This window comes from Mustela lutreola, chromosome 5 (assembly GCF_030435805.1).
Source record: "Mustela lutreola isolate mMusLut2 chromosome 5, mMusLut2.pri, whole genome shotgun sequence".
Taxonomy (NCBI): Eukaryota; Metazoa; Chordata; class Mammalia; order Carnivora; family Mustelidae; genus Mustela; species Mustela lutreola.
The window spans coordinates 135,546,573-135,561,863 of record NC_081294.1 but is presented as its reverse complement, the minus strand read 5'-3'; the positions used below and the strand labels follow the sequence as shown (position 1 = coordinate 135,561,863).

Here is a 15,291-nt window from a genome sequence, read left to right as displayed (position 1 = left end):
TAACAGGACTATGACCCAAAGCAGTAATAGTCGGTCTAATCCTAAACAAACAGTTTTTTCTGTCAAGAGAGGAGGATGCAGGTTCCCAGCTGAGCAGAAAGCCCGATGCGGGGCTCGATCCCAGGATCCTGGGATCATGACCGGAGCCAAAGGCAGAAGCTTTAACCCACTGAGCCACCCAGGTGCCCCCCTGTAAAATGAATTTAAATACTTAAATGAGACATTTACAAAATCTTTAAAACAATTTTTTAATATATTTTTAACGATTTTGTTTATTTGTCAGAGAGAGAGAAAGAGCACAAGCAGGGGGAGCAGCAGGCAGAGGGAGAAGTAAGCTCCCTGCCAGGGCCTGATCCTGGACTCGATCTCAGGACCCTAATATCACAACCCAAGCCAAAGGCAGATGCTTAAATGACTAAGCCACCTGGGTGCCCCAATCTTTCTTTTTTTCTTTTCTTTTCTTTTTTTTTTAAAAGACTTTATTTATTTATTTAACAGAGAGAAAGAAAGAGCACAAGTAGGCAGAGGGAGAAGGAGAAGCAGGCTCCCTGCTGAACTGGACTTGATTTCAGGATTCTGGGATCATGACCTGAGCCGAAGACAGACACTTAACGAACTGAGCCACCCAGGCGCCCCTAAAATATAAGACATTTTAAACTTCAAATTTTAATCAAAAATAACCTACAGACACTACAGGAATATTCTATATCAAGAGTGGGGAAATTATCTTTAAAAACTTTGTGCAATTCTGTTTTAAAACAACACCCATTTATAACATAAAAATATTCATTGAAAAAAATGTGGAGATGACCAAATACCCCAAACAAAATTCTGTCATATTATGATGCATTCTGTTAAAACTGTAATAGAAAATTAATGGCTGAATAACAAGAGAACAGTGCTATGTTAAAAAAAAAATCAAGCTGACTTCCACAATTTTGCTAAAAATGATGTGATAATGGTTTAACATGACTAGGCTACATCTCTTTTTAGCAGCATTAGTAGCATTTTTTTTCCAATTATAAAACTTGGATTTCTAGATTTATGTAAAGTTGAAGTACAACAGAAAACAAGAATTATAACAAATTCCTTATCACTTTTAAAAACACATAAATGTCTTTGCAAACAACACCTTAGAGAGAGAGAGCAAATCTGTTCGATGCAAGCAATAATAACTAGGTCAAATCATATATAACCAAAATGCAGTTTAGCATTTATTTTTCAAAAAAAACAAAAAACAAAAAACCTCCTCCCCCAATGCGAATCATTTTAGACTAAAACAGAAATACACAATTTAGAGCTATAAAATATACCTAGAAATTTTGAAAGCATTATTGTTAGATATAATAAAGAAAAATGACAGAGCATTTTGGCACTGAATTCTTCTGGAGGTATCAGTAAGATTTACAGATCATTCTGAGGACACTCTCACTCCACATTCCTTTAAAAAATATTTACATAGCTAATTTAAAGGAAAAACAATAAAATAAAATAATTTACCTGACCACTACCAGAAGTTGCCATGTTGATTTCTGCCACTCCTTGACCTTCATTCTGCCGCTCAGCTTCATGTGAGCCAGCTTCATGCTTGTTCTGAGATGACCTCTGTTAATAGGGAGTTAACATCATTACATACAAAAATGGTGAATGCTCTCTTACCCCACAGCTTTTTTTCTTTCCTTTATTAGAGCTTTAAATGCATCAATTATACAGGTTTACAAAAGCATGGAACTGTACTTTATACTTCATAACCTCCAGCATGGTTTCATGACTATTGCAGCAAGAGGAAAGTGAAGTGTGTCCCTTGAGCATTAGAGCCGCACAAGACAAAGGATTTTCTGAGACTCACAGAAACACCATCCTCCACCAGCTGTGCTCACATCACTATCAGGGGATATAACCCAACTAGAACAAATGTCTCTTCTTCAAGGTCACATAGTTCTGGCATTTAATGGAGCTGCAAATATAACAGTTAAACTATTACCTAAGCTTACAAATACATTCTGTGTATTTATACACACACACACACACATATATCTTCTGCTGCTAATAAAAAAAAGTCATGAAATCAGTAAGCTCTTAGATTCTGATATGAATAAAACCAAAAACATTTTCTAATGTAACCACCATCTGTTATATGAAATGAAAATGACAGATTATATCCAGTAAAAGCAGTCATCTCAGGATAGGTTATATCCAGGATAAAGCAATCACTCTGTGAAAACACCACTGCAGAATCAAAGAAGTAAAATAATTTTTCCATTATCTTTTATTAGAAGCACAAATGTGCTTGCTGGCTCTAGGAAAATGATACTCAAAAATAAAAATTATATTTTTAAAAACTTGCTGTATTTAATAATGGATAATTATATTACAAAATGGATTATACTGTAATTTCCTTAAACATCAAGCTTTCCTAGACCATTTAAATGTGACTTAAAAGTTAATTTACATGAAATATTTCCATCAATAAACTAGTCAAGTTATATATAGGCAAAAATGAGGTAGCTCAATAATTCAGAAATAGAAGAAAAAATAGTATCATATGAAAATACCACTATAAAATTCAACAAATTCAATAAAAGTAGAAATATTACAAAGTCAAATCGAGAGACAAAATAAATAAAAATCCTATTAAAAACACAAAGATTTGACACTAACATAATTAAAGATGTCAATGTAAAAGTAATTACTGAGCATCTACTTATGTTAGATACTTGTACGAGGTGCCACAGAATATAGTGCTGGCAAAATAAGGCACTGTTCTACATACTCCTCAAGCTCAAAGTCTCATCAGGGATACCATAATGAGAGAACTAACAATGAAGTAAAAACTGACAAGCACACTGAAGAGAGTATAGGCGCTGTGAGAATAAACAAGCAGAGGGATATCACATGGTCTAACAGTTTGGGAAGGAGCCTTCTTAAAAAATGCTGCTTGAACTGCGATCTAAAGGAGTTCTGGGGCAAGGGACAGAGTTAGGGGAAGGTTTTAGGTAAGCAGATCATATGCAAAGGACATGTGGTAGGGGGAGGAGGTGGTTTGTTCAAGTATGTTAGAAAAATCATGGTGCAGAAGGTAGAAAAAAAGATGGTAAAAAAAAATCTTACTCATTTTGTTGAATTTTAGTGTGATTCTCATATACCACTTCTGCCCTCAAATAACTGATACGAGGCTATTAATGGGAAAAGTTAATATAAATTGTTTTTATAAGGTCAAATTCTAATTTTAAATGGTCTAAATAGGTAGGAAACATTGAGGAGACCAGTTTGGAAGCTAATGTTTTAAATTTAAGCGTGAGATGATGGTACCTGATACCAGGCAAGCAGTGACATGGATAAAAGAAGTAGGGACAGAGGGGTAAATCTGAAGGACTTGATACTAATGGATATGGAATAGAAGAGATCTTGTGTCAAGAATTATTCCTATATTCCTTAGCTCACACAACTGAATAATGATGGTGTCACTTGCACAGAAGTTAATACTAACAGAGTGAGGGTTTTTTGGAGGAAGTGGCATGGTAAGAAGGACTTAGGAGGAGAAGATCATTAACTACATTTTGAGTATGTTGGATTTAAGGTGTCTTGGAGACATTTAAGTGGAGATGCAAAGAAGGCACACAGATTTAGGAGTCTGGAACTCAGGACTAGAAAAATGAATTTAAGAGCCAATAGTGTATAAAAGGTAAGTAAAACTATAAGCATACAGATGGTCTAAGGGAAAGATAATACAGATAAAAGAAATGACTTAAAGAATACATACAAAAAGCCAAAGAGGTGGGAGAAAAAAAAAAAACAGTGTTGCCATAAATGCCAAGAGAAGAATATTTCAAGCAATGGGAAATGTTTAATAATGTAGAAAATGTCAAGATGAAGACTGAAAATATCAAGTTAGTTAATAATATAGAAATCGCTGATGGGAGTAGAGACTAGCTAGACTGGTGTGTTTTAAGAGTGAACAGTGGGGAGGAAATACAGGCTTGGGAGTCCAGAAACACCTGTGCAGTGGGGGAATGGGGAAAGACAATGAGGGAGGTAAGGGGACCCACAGAGGAAGGTAGTTGCAGGGAAAGGCAGAATTAAGGAAGGTTCATTTTATATTTTGAAAGATAAGATTTGAGCGTGTTTAAATGTCAATGCAAAGCTGGTCACAGAAGAGAAAGAAGATAAATATGTGAGAGAAAAGAGATGAGTAAGGAGTTCTTAAAAGGCAGGAGTTGAAAATCCAAAGCACACACAAGAAGGCAGAACGTCTTCTGACAGGAAGAACAGGCAGTTCTGACAACAGATAATGTTTCCTCTATGAAGGAGGAGATGGAATTATTGAGGAAGATTAGTAAAGTCACTTCCAAAAAGAGGAGAATGGGGGATCCACAGAAACACAGTAGTCCTGAAGGATTAAGAGGTCCATCTGATGATAGAATGATGAATATGATCAAGTAAAAAAAAAAAAGTCCAACGTTTACTCTGCACTAATCACTTGGCATCTACTGATTTATTTAAACCTTATTCCAACTCTATGAGGTAGGTATTATTATTATCCCCAGTTTACAGATAAAGAAACTGAAGCACAGAGAAGATTAGTACCTGGCTTTAGGTCTCATACCTAGTAACGGCAGAGTCAGAACTGGGATCAGAAGCCTGACTCCAGGACGCAAACTAGTATTTAACACTTACTATCTTTATTTTCTTTCCTTATTTGTTATTTACTTCCCTTTATTCTTTTACTGGTCCTAGGCCTGCCTGCACTCTTTACCATGGTCCAATTTCAGTATATTGAAGTGAACACTCTTTACCATTGTTCAACACTGAAGGCAAAGAAACTGTTGCTGATTCCTATGAAAGAATAATCCTAACTGGCATCCTCATTTCCAGAGTCGCTGGACAAACTTCCCCAAATTTTACTACCCTAGGGCTTGAAAAAAGTTAAAAAAAAAATTGTTGAGATATTTGCATACCACAACATTCACCCATTTAAGGGTACCATTTTTTTAATTCTTTTTTTTTTTTTTTAAGATTTATTTATTTATTTGACAGATAGAAATCACAAGGAGGCAGAGAGGCAGGCAGAGAGAGAGAGGAGGAAGCAGGCTCCTCGCTGAGCAGAAAGCCCGATGCGGGGCTCGATCCCAGGACCCTGGGATCATAACTGAGCCGAAGGCAGAGGCTTTAACCCACTGAGCCACCCAGGTGCTCCAGGGTACCATTTTTAAAAAAAAAGATTTTATTTATTTACTTGACAGCGATCACAAGTAGGCAGAGAGGTAGGCAGGGAGAGAGGGGGAAAGCAGGGTCCCCGCTAAGCAGAGAGCCCAATGAGGGGCTCCATCCCAGGACTCTGAGATCATGACCTGAGCCGAAGGCAGAGGCTTAACCCACTGAGCCACCCAGGCACCCCAAGGGTATCATTTTTTCCTAAGTGTACCAAGGATCACTATAATCCATCTTTAGAACATTTTGATCATTCTAATAGAATCCCTGGTGCTCGTTTTAGTTAATCCTCATTCCCACCCATGTCCCTGGCTTAACTACTTTCTGTCTTTATAAATCTGACTTTTCTGGACATTTCTTTTCTTTCTTTTTTTTTTTTCCCCCTATTTTATTTATTTATTTATTTGACACAGAGAGATCACAAGTAGGCAGAGAGACAAGCAGAGAGAGAGAGAGGAAGGAGCAGGCTCCCTGCTGAGCAGAGAGCCCGATGCGGGACTCGATCCCAGGACCCTGAGATCATGACCTGAGCCGAAGGCAGCGGCTTAGCCCACTGAGCCACCCAGGCGCCCTCTGGACATTTCTTATAAATGAAACATGCAGACTTACATGTCTGGTTTCTTTTACATAGCATGTTTTTGAGCTTGATCCACGTTACAGCATGTATCACCAATCTGTTCCTTTTTATTGCAGAACAGTATTCAGTTGTAAAGATATACCACATTGTGTTAATCATTCACCAGCTGATCCCCATTTGCAGTGTTTCTACTTTGGGGGTTACTATGAATAATACTGCTATGAACATTCAAGTTAGAGTCTGTGTGTAAACGTATGTTTTCATGTCTCTTGGATAGGTACCTTGAAGTGGAATTGCTGGATCACACGGTAACTCTATGTTTAGTATTTTAAGTAACTGCCAAACTGTTTTCCAAGTGGCTGTACATTTTCCATTCCCAATAGTAAAGTATGACAACTTCTATTTATTCACATCCTTGCCAATGCTTATTAACTGTCCTTATGATTACAGCCAACCTAATGGGTATAAACTGGTATCTCACTGTGGTTTTGATTTGCATTTCCTGAATGACTAATGACAGTAAGCATATTTTCATGTGCTTACCAGCCATTGCTGTACCTTTTCTGGTGAAATGTTTACTAAAATCTTTTGCCCATTTTTAAATTGAGCTGTCTGTCTCCTTATTAATAGTCATAAAAATACTTTGTATAGGATTTTAATAAATATTTCTCACTGGTTATTTTCTTTATCTTTCTTTCTTTCTTTTTTTTTAAAGAGTTATTTACTTATTTATTTGAGAGCAAGAACAAGACAGAGAATCTTTAAGCAGATGCCCTGCAGAAAGCAGAGCCTGATACGGACTTCGATCTCAGGACCTGAGCTGAAACGAGGACAGATGCTCAACTGATGGAGTGACCTGGCTTTCTCACTGGCTATTTTCTAAAGATTTTACAACCACCCTACAATTCTCCCCCCAGATCCCATCTTTTTGATCTCCCCAAGTGTATTTGCTTGTCGATTAGTAATCCAGCTTTTCTGAGGAGATACACAAGAAAGGGGTAGAACTGGTTGTTTCCTGTATCTTTTTGTAATTTTTCATATTTGAATCATGTGCAATAATTACATCACTTGAATTACATACTGTGTCTAGACCCTAAGCCAGAGCTGTCAACAGGTAGGACAAAGACAATGCTATATGCAATACGCTTCATGGAGAAATTATTTGAAATTAATTTGAGAAAATAATCTGAAATTAATATTAATAATAATGTTACTATTATTATCTTCTCTTTTCTTGTCTCTACTATGTATGAACTAATTTATGGGTGTCCAAATCCTGGTTTTCTCCATTTTCCAGATCCTTCCACTTATCTATTATTAGCTGAACAACAACAATGGAATAAAGAAACTAAAAAGCAAATAAAAAAAGTTCTTGTTCTTTCTTAAATGTAACATGGTACCTTTGTTTAATCTACATTCGCTGAACTAGTAGACAAAACGTAACCACTGTAGGCTATGACTGATATAATCATTTTCATAAGAAAGAAAGCAAGAAGAGATTGGATTACAACAGTGGACTGTTGGCCCCAGATCTAATGGTATGGATAGAAGTTGAACAAATACAAAAAACACAAACAAGTCTCCAACCTGCAAAAAACTCAGAACCATGTTGGAAAATAAGGGTGGCAATCAACAAATGACAATTTTTTAGGGCTTTCTGGAGGCCAGAAAGTTGGTAAACTTTGGAATTATCAGCAGGGAATAGTTATAGTGGGAAAATGACAACAAAAAGCTAGGGTAGTAATATTAATAGCAGAAAAAATGAAATTCAAGGTGGAGAGCATTAAATGTAATACACAGAGCTATTTCATACAAGATTCAATCAACTAGAAAAAAATGTGAATATTCATTCCAAAATATAAAAGAATCTGTTTGATGCAGACAAACAATAATAATCAGGATATAAAATATAGGAAAAAACTGTAACTAAAGAAATGAGAAAAACAATAGCAGCAAAGAAAGCAGAAAATTTAAACGAGAAAATATAAAATGTAGTGCTGTTCAATAAAAACAAAAGGCTGCCTCTTTACAAATAATTTAAAAAATAGAGCGTAATAAATTAAATCAAGGTGGGGGCAAAAGATAAACTACACTGAAAAGTCAAAGGAGTGGCAATAACCAGAATACTGACAACAACGATACCAGTGAGACTGAAAAAGGAGCAGAGATACTGTTCTTTTTTCCCCCTAGTCCTTAAGAGTCAACATTGCAAAATGGACACTTATTCCTTATATTACAAATAGCCAGTTTTTATTGGCTTAAGAGAGCCAAGTTAAACTGCTTTTAGGAATATGACTTCATAGTACTTGTACTTAAAATGCCTACTTAGCAAATACACGTTTCTGCATATCTCAGATTCAGATATACTGAAGTCAAAGCACCTATGATATTAAGAGTCAGGCATATAGGAAAACAACCAACCAGGTGACTAGAAGGTTGGAACTCTGGGCCAGACTGACTTCCAGAAAGGAGTAAGAGAGGGGGCTGGAAATTGAGGTCAATCATATAGCTACCTGTTTAATCAAGCACACCTACATAATGAACTCCCAATAAAACTGTGGATGCTAAAGCTCAGTGGAGCTTCCTGATTTTGAATATACTGATGTGCTGGGAGAATGAACTGTTGAGAGTCTATGAGAGCACAGAAGCTCTGCATTCTTTATCTCTCACTTTCCCCAGATATTACCCTACATTGGTCTCATCATTTGGCGGTTCCTGATCTGTATCCTCTCTATCAAAACTGCAATTGTATGTGTAGTAATTCCAGTGAGTTCTGAGTCACTCTAGTAAATTAATAAACCTAGGGGGATGTGGGAAACCCCTAATTTGTAGCCAGTTGGGCACAAGTATGGGTAGCTTGTGGAGCGGTAGTCTTCTGAAGCACTCTGCCATTAACCTGTATAGGATATGTTCACTCCAGGTAGTTAAGTGTCAGAATTGAATGGTATTAGAATATACCCACTTGCAGTAGAATTTACAGCAAGCTGGGCAGAGTACAGGTGGCTTGGGGACAGCTGACACTTGCAGCTGGTGTCTGCAGTAATGTCAGTCTTGTGAATGACTTTATCCTTAAATGGGGGGTCTGCACTCTGCTCTCCGGGTAGTCAGTGTTAGAACTGAACAGAATTACGGGACACCGAGCCGTGTCAGAGAACAGGTGTTAGAATATAGCTGGAAATAATTTTCTTTCAGAAATTTTAAGAAATTGGTATGTGCTTCCCAGCTTCCAGTGTTGGTGTATATATAACTAAAGACATTTACATTCCTGTTTTCTTTTTCTTGTTTGTTTTCCTCTCCTTCTCTAGAATGTTTTAGGACTTTATTTTTATTCCTAGTGAAATGAAACTGTGCCATGTGCCTTCTGTGGGATTCTTTTAATCTGTGGTATTGGATACTGAAAAGACCATTTTATCTGGAACACTATGCCCCTCAAGTCTAGGGTATTTTATTTCTGTGATTATTTCCCCCCTCTAGCTCCTCCATTCTCTTTCTGGAGCTCCTTTTTATTTGGCTAGTGAACCCTCCAGGAATGATTTTTTGATTTTCTTACCTTTTCTGTTTTCCATCTCATACCTTTCTGGTCTATTTTCTGAGAAGTCTGTCTTTCATTTCTGCTAACACCATACTTTTAATTCTCAGGAACTCCTTCTTGAATTCTCTGAATGTTCTTTTTATGTACCATTGTTTTCTACCACTGTGGATGCATTTCCTTTTATGAGAATATTAACATTAGTTTTAGGTTTTAAAGTGTTCTCTCTGCATACTGTCTTTTTCCATTAGTCTTGTAGTTTTTAATTGTCCATCCCTACTTCAGAATGGGCTACTTACAAAAAGGTTAAGTGACATTCTATGCATGAGGGATGAAGACTGGCAACTACAGCTACTCTATAGGGTGGTCTGGCTGGGTTGTTTTATTGGGGAATCTTCCAATATCAGTACCTTTAGGTCTATTTTCTTGGGTTAGTCACATTTCTTAGAGAAGCAGTTGCTAGGAACTTGCCTATATATATATATTTATTTGAGAGAGATTTATTGAGAGAGATCACAAGCAGGCAGAGAGGCAGGCAGAGAGAGAGGAGAGCTGCTCTGCTGAGCAGAGAGCCCGATGCGGGGCTCGATCCCAGGACTCCGAGTTCATGACCTGAGCCGAAGGCAGCGGCTTAACCCGCTGAGCCACCCAGGCGCCCCGGAACTTGCCTATATTATAAGCCTGGATGCCAGTGAAGGTTTCAGCATTCAGTAAGAAAATTTTTACTTATTTCAGTTTTTAGTATGATATCCCAACTTCAGTTACACTAGGGTTACCCCTATCAAAAGACCCTTTCTTTTAGCCTTTCTAGAATAAGTTCCTCTTCTTTTGCTGGGATTGGAAAGAAGATACCCACTACTGAGAGTTCAAGACAGCCTCTGGAGGCTCCACCTGCTTCTTAACAAATTTTCAATCATCCTCTAACTAAAATTTTAGCCTCACATACAGAGGGACCTATTTTGGAATCCTTTAAGACTCTATAGTATAAAACGAGTTGCTTCAAGACCCCCTACTGCTGACCTAAGGGTTTAATTCACTACCATATACTAAAATCGTGCATTTATTTACCTGCTTTCCAGCTCCCCCAATTTTATTATTACCTTCCCTGTCTTTATGTCTTTTTCATTTTATCCTTTTATTGTAATTTTAATGAGGATTGTAGAGCAAGCATAAATAAATTTGTATGATCAATTTTAATCATGAATTACAGAGAGGTAATAGCTTATTTACTAGTTGATAACAGCCAAATTAAGTTAGTTATCTGATTATATGGAATCTGATGACTTAAGTAAAGCATTTGTATTTATGGCTCTATAGATTTTAACTGGGTAGGAATTATTAAAAGATCAGCATAATCAAGGTTCTTGGTAATTTCACTTACTTTCATGAACAACCTTATGAAGTGTCTCAATTCTTTAGAACATCTGTATTTCAATGATGCCACATTAATTAGACATATTTTATTATCTTAAAACAACTATATTTATATCTATAAACAAACAAACAAACAAACAGTTTACTAACCTCGGCTTCTGTTGCTTGGGACTGTAAAAGTTGTCGTATACGAAGTATATCCTTCTCTATTTGTTGAATTCTGGTTACTCTTCGCTAAAAGAAAGTAAGTGACCAAATCAGATCTAATTTTATTAAAAACATTAGTATAAACAGTCATACTATGGCTATCATTTAACAGCTCAGGGTTATGCTAAATCATTCTTATAAAAGCAGTTTGTACATTCATACACTGGTGATATATTGTGGCAGTTCAATTTTTTAGTAAGTCTAATTATATATGATAGATTTGTTTAGGGAAATGGTAAATATGTAAGTCATACATCAAATTGCCTGATGCAGATGGTAAAAAAATTTGTATTTAAGTTATTCTCAAAAAACAGTTCAAGAAATTGAAAATTACACCTAAACTTGATCTTTATCCTAATCCAGATGCCAGTATAATGTAACAGATTTATAGAAAGCATGGTAATGTCTACACACACAAGCATATGCATGAAAGGGAGGAGCATCTGATTTGTTTTAGTAGATATCGGGGTTTAAACAGTACAATTAACCTGTTCAAGAGTTATTCCTATTACAAGACATGAGTACCTTTCAGCTGTACCTTTCCCAAATACCTTCTGCAGCTAAACATTATTTTTATTCCCAAACCTAGGATCACAATGATGTTAAAATCAAGATTTTGCTTTAATTTCATGAACAGAAGTGGAAGTAAGAAAGTATCTCTTGCTCTGTTAAATAAATAATATCTTTAATTAAAAAAAAAAAAAGTTGCTACAGAGAAATTACTGCCTATGCTCTTTCTAGGACTTTTATAGTTATGAGTCTCACATTTAAGTCTTTAATCTCACATTAAGTCTTTAATCCATTCTGAATTCAGTATTGTGTAAGAAAGTGTAAGAAAGTGATCCCGTTTTCCCAATACCATTTGTTGAAGAGACTGTCTTTTTCCCATTGCATATTCTTGCCTCTTTTGTTGAAAATTAATTGACCGTATAATTGTAGATTTGTTTCTGGGCTTTCTATCCCATTCCACCGATCTATGTCTCTTTGTCCCAGTGCCCTACTGTTCTGATTACTACAGCTTTGTAGTATAACTTGAAATCTGGAATTGTGATACTTTCAGTTTTTTCTTTTTCAAGATCGTTTTGGCTATTCAGGTCTTTTGCGGTTCTGTACACATTTTAGGACTGTTTGTTCTAGTTCTGTGGAAAATGCTATTGGTATTTGGATAGGGATTGCATTAAATGTGTACTTCACTTTGGGTAGTATGGATATCTTTCTTAATTTCTCTTTCTGTTGCTTCATTATTAGTGTATAGAAATGCAAATAATTTCTATAAAGTGATTTTGTATCCTGGGACCTTTCTGAATTCGTTTATTAATTCTAGTGGTTTTTTGGTGGAGTCTTTAGGGTTTTCTATATTCAGTATCACGTCACCTGCAAACACTGAAAGTTTTACTTCTTCCTTAACAATCTAAATGCCTTTTATCCCTTTTTCTTGTTCCATTGCTATGGCTAGGACTTCCAGTATTATGTTAATAAAAGTGAGAGTGGATATCCTTGTCTTGTTCTTGATCTTAGGGGAAAAACTCTTGAGTTTTTCCTCTTTGAGAATGATGTTAACTCTGGATTTTTCATATAAGGTCTTTATTATGTTGAGGTATGTTCCCCCTAGATCTTTGTGGAGGGTTTTTATCATGAATGTATGTTGTACTTTGTCAAATGCTTTTTTTGTTTTTACATCTATTGAAATGATCATATGGTTTTTATCCTTAATCTTATTAATGTGATGCATCACATTGACTGATTTATGAATATCCAACCACCTTTGCATCCTGGAAGTAAATCTCACTTGATAGTGGTGAATGATTTTTTTTTAAACTTGAATTCAATTTGCTAATATTATGTTGGGGAATTCTGCATCTATGTGCACCACAGTTACCGGCCTGTAGTTCTCCTTCTCTAGTGTCTTTATCTGGTTTCTATACCAGGGTAATGTATTCCTTGTAGAATAAATTTAGAAGTTTTCCTTCCTTTTCTGTCATTTGGAATAGTTTGAGAAGAGGTATTAAATTTTCTTTAAATATTTGGTAGAATTTTGCTATGAAGCCATCTCGTCTGGACTTGTTTGCTGGGAGTCTTGATTACTAATTGAATTTCATTGCTGGTAACCAGTTTGTTCCAATTTTCTATTTCTTCCTGATTCAATTTTGAAAAACTGTATTTCTAGGAATTTATCCATTTCTTTTAGGTTGTCCAACTTGTTGGCATATAATTTTTCATAACATTCTTATAATCCTTTGTATTTCTGTGGTGTCAGCTGTTATCTCTCCTCTTTCATTTCTGATTTTATTTGAATCACCCCTCTCTCTCTTTCTTTAATGAGTCTAGCTTAGGGTTTATGCATTTTGTTGATCTTTTCAAAGAATCAGCAATTGGTTTCATCAACTGTTCTACTGCTTATTCAAATTTCTATTTTGTTGATTTCTACTCTAATTTTTGTTATTTCCTTCCTTCTACTGACACTGGGTTTTGTTTGTTCTTCTGCTTTAGGTGGAAGGTCAGGTTTTTTAAAGATTTTTCATGCACCTTGAGGTAGGCCTATATTGCTATAAACTTCCCTTTTAGAATAGCTTTTGCTGCATCCCAAAGATTTTGGACCATCATTTTTTCATTTTTATTTGTTTTCATGTATTTTTTGGTTTTCTCTTTGATTTCTTAGTGGACCCCATTCATTGTTTAGTAGCATGTTATTTAGCCTCCACATATTTGTGGTCCTTCCAGATTTTTTCTTGTGGTTCATTTCCACTTTCATAGTGTTGTGGTCAGAGATGATGCATGGGTTGACTTTGATCTTTCTGACTTTGCTGAGACTTTTTTGTAGCCTAATATGTGATCTATTCTGGAGAATGTTCCATCTATACTTGAGAAGAATATATATTTTGCTGTTTTAGGATGGAATGTTCTGAATTTATCTGTTGAATCCTCCGAGTCCAATGTGTCATTCAAAGCCTCTGTTTCTTCTTGATTTTCTGTTTGGACAATCTGCTCATTGAATATAAGTGGGGTTTCAAAATCCCTTACTATTACTGCATTACCATCTATCACTTTCTTTATGTTTGTTTTTAACCCCTTTAAATACTTGGGTGTTCCCATATTGGATCCATAAATATTTACAATTGTTAGATTTCCCTGCTGGATTATCTACTTAATGATTATATAATGTCCTTCTCTGTCTTTTGTTAGTCTTTATTTCAAAGTCTATTTTGTCAGATTGCTATCTCATCATCTTCCCTTTCACATCCATTTACATGATGAATGCTTCTCTAGCCCTTCACTTTCAATCTGTGTTATGGCTTTAGGTCTGAAATGAGTTTCTCATAGGCAGCACATAGATGGGTCTTTTTTTTTTTTTTTTTAAATCCGTTCTGTCACCCTTATTTTTGGGAGCATTTAGTCCATTTACATTTCAAGTAATTATTGATAGGTATGTATTTATTGTCATTTTGTTACTTGTTTTATGTTTGTTTGTGTAGTTTTTCTCCATTCCCTTCTTGTCTTGCTCTCTTCTCAAAACTAGTTGATTTTTTTGAGTAATATACCTGGATTCCTTTCTCTTTATTTTTGAATATTACTGGTTTTTGATTGGTAGTTACCATTTGGTTTGTATGCATCATCTCATATACAGAGAAGTCTATATTAAGATGATGGCCACTTAAGGTTGGACCCATTCTTTACTCCTCTTTTCTATATTTTAGGTATATGATATCATACTTTATATCCTTTTATTTTGTGAGTCCTTTGACTGATTTTTAAAAAAAGATTTTATTTATTCACCAGACAGAGAGAGAGAGCGAGAGCGAGAGAGAGGACACAAGCAGGGGGAACAGCAGGCAGGGGGAGAAGGCTCCCTGCTAATCAAGGAGCCCAATGCGGGACTCCATCCCAGGACCCTGGGATCCAGACCTAAGCCAAAGGCAGATATTTAACCAACTAAGCCACCCAGGCATCCCCCTTTGACTGATAGATATACTTATTTTTACTACTTTTGTGCTTCCTACTTTCCTTACTTTTTCCTTTCTGCTTGGTCTTTCCATTCCACTTAAAAAGTCACCTTTAAACTTTTCTTGTAGGGCTGGTTTAGTGGTAATGAGTTCCTTTACTTTTGTTTGTCTGGGAAATTATTTCTCCTTCTATTCTGAGTGATAGCTTTGCTGGATATTCTTGGTTGCAGGATTTTTTTTCCCCCACTACTATGAATATATCATACTCCTCCTCTCTGGCCTAAAAAATTCTGCTGAAAAATCTACTGATAGCTTTATAGGGTTCCTCTTGTATGTAACTAGTTTCTTCTCTCTTGCTGCTTTTAAAATTCTCTCTTCATCACTAGTCTTTGCCATCTTACTTACTATATGTCTTGGTGTGGACCTTGCTGGGCTGATTTAGTTGGGGGGAT

At 36.0% G+C, this 15,291-nt stretch overlaps 1 protein-coding gene across 10 annotated transcripts in view; it reads right to left on the bottom strand.

Moving 5' to 3' along the window:
- The window catches only part of APC (APC regulator of WNT signaling pathway), a 134,682-nt gene that overhangs the window by 38,857 nt on the left and 80,534 nt on the right, over positions 1-15,291 (bottom strand). For all 10 annotated transcript variants that reach the window (XM_059175659.1, XM_059175663.1, XM_059175665.1 and 7 more), the window contains 2 exons: positions 10,842-10,925; positions 1,501-1,605 (listed from right to left, as the gene is read on the bottom strand). In XM_059175659.1, coding sequence (XP_059031642.1) covers positions 1,501-1,605; positions 10,842-10,925 — 189 coding nt within the window. The remainder of the gene's footprint in view (positions 1-1,500; positions 1,606-10,841; positions 10,926-15,291) is intronic.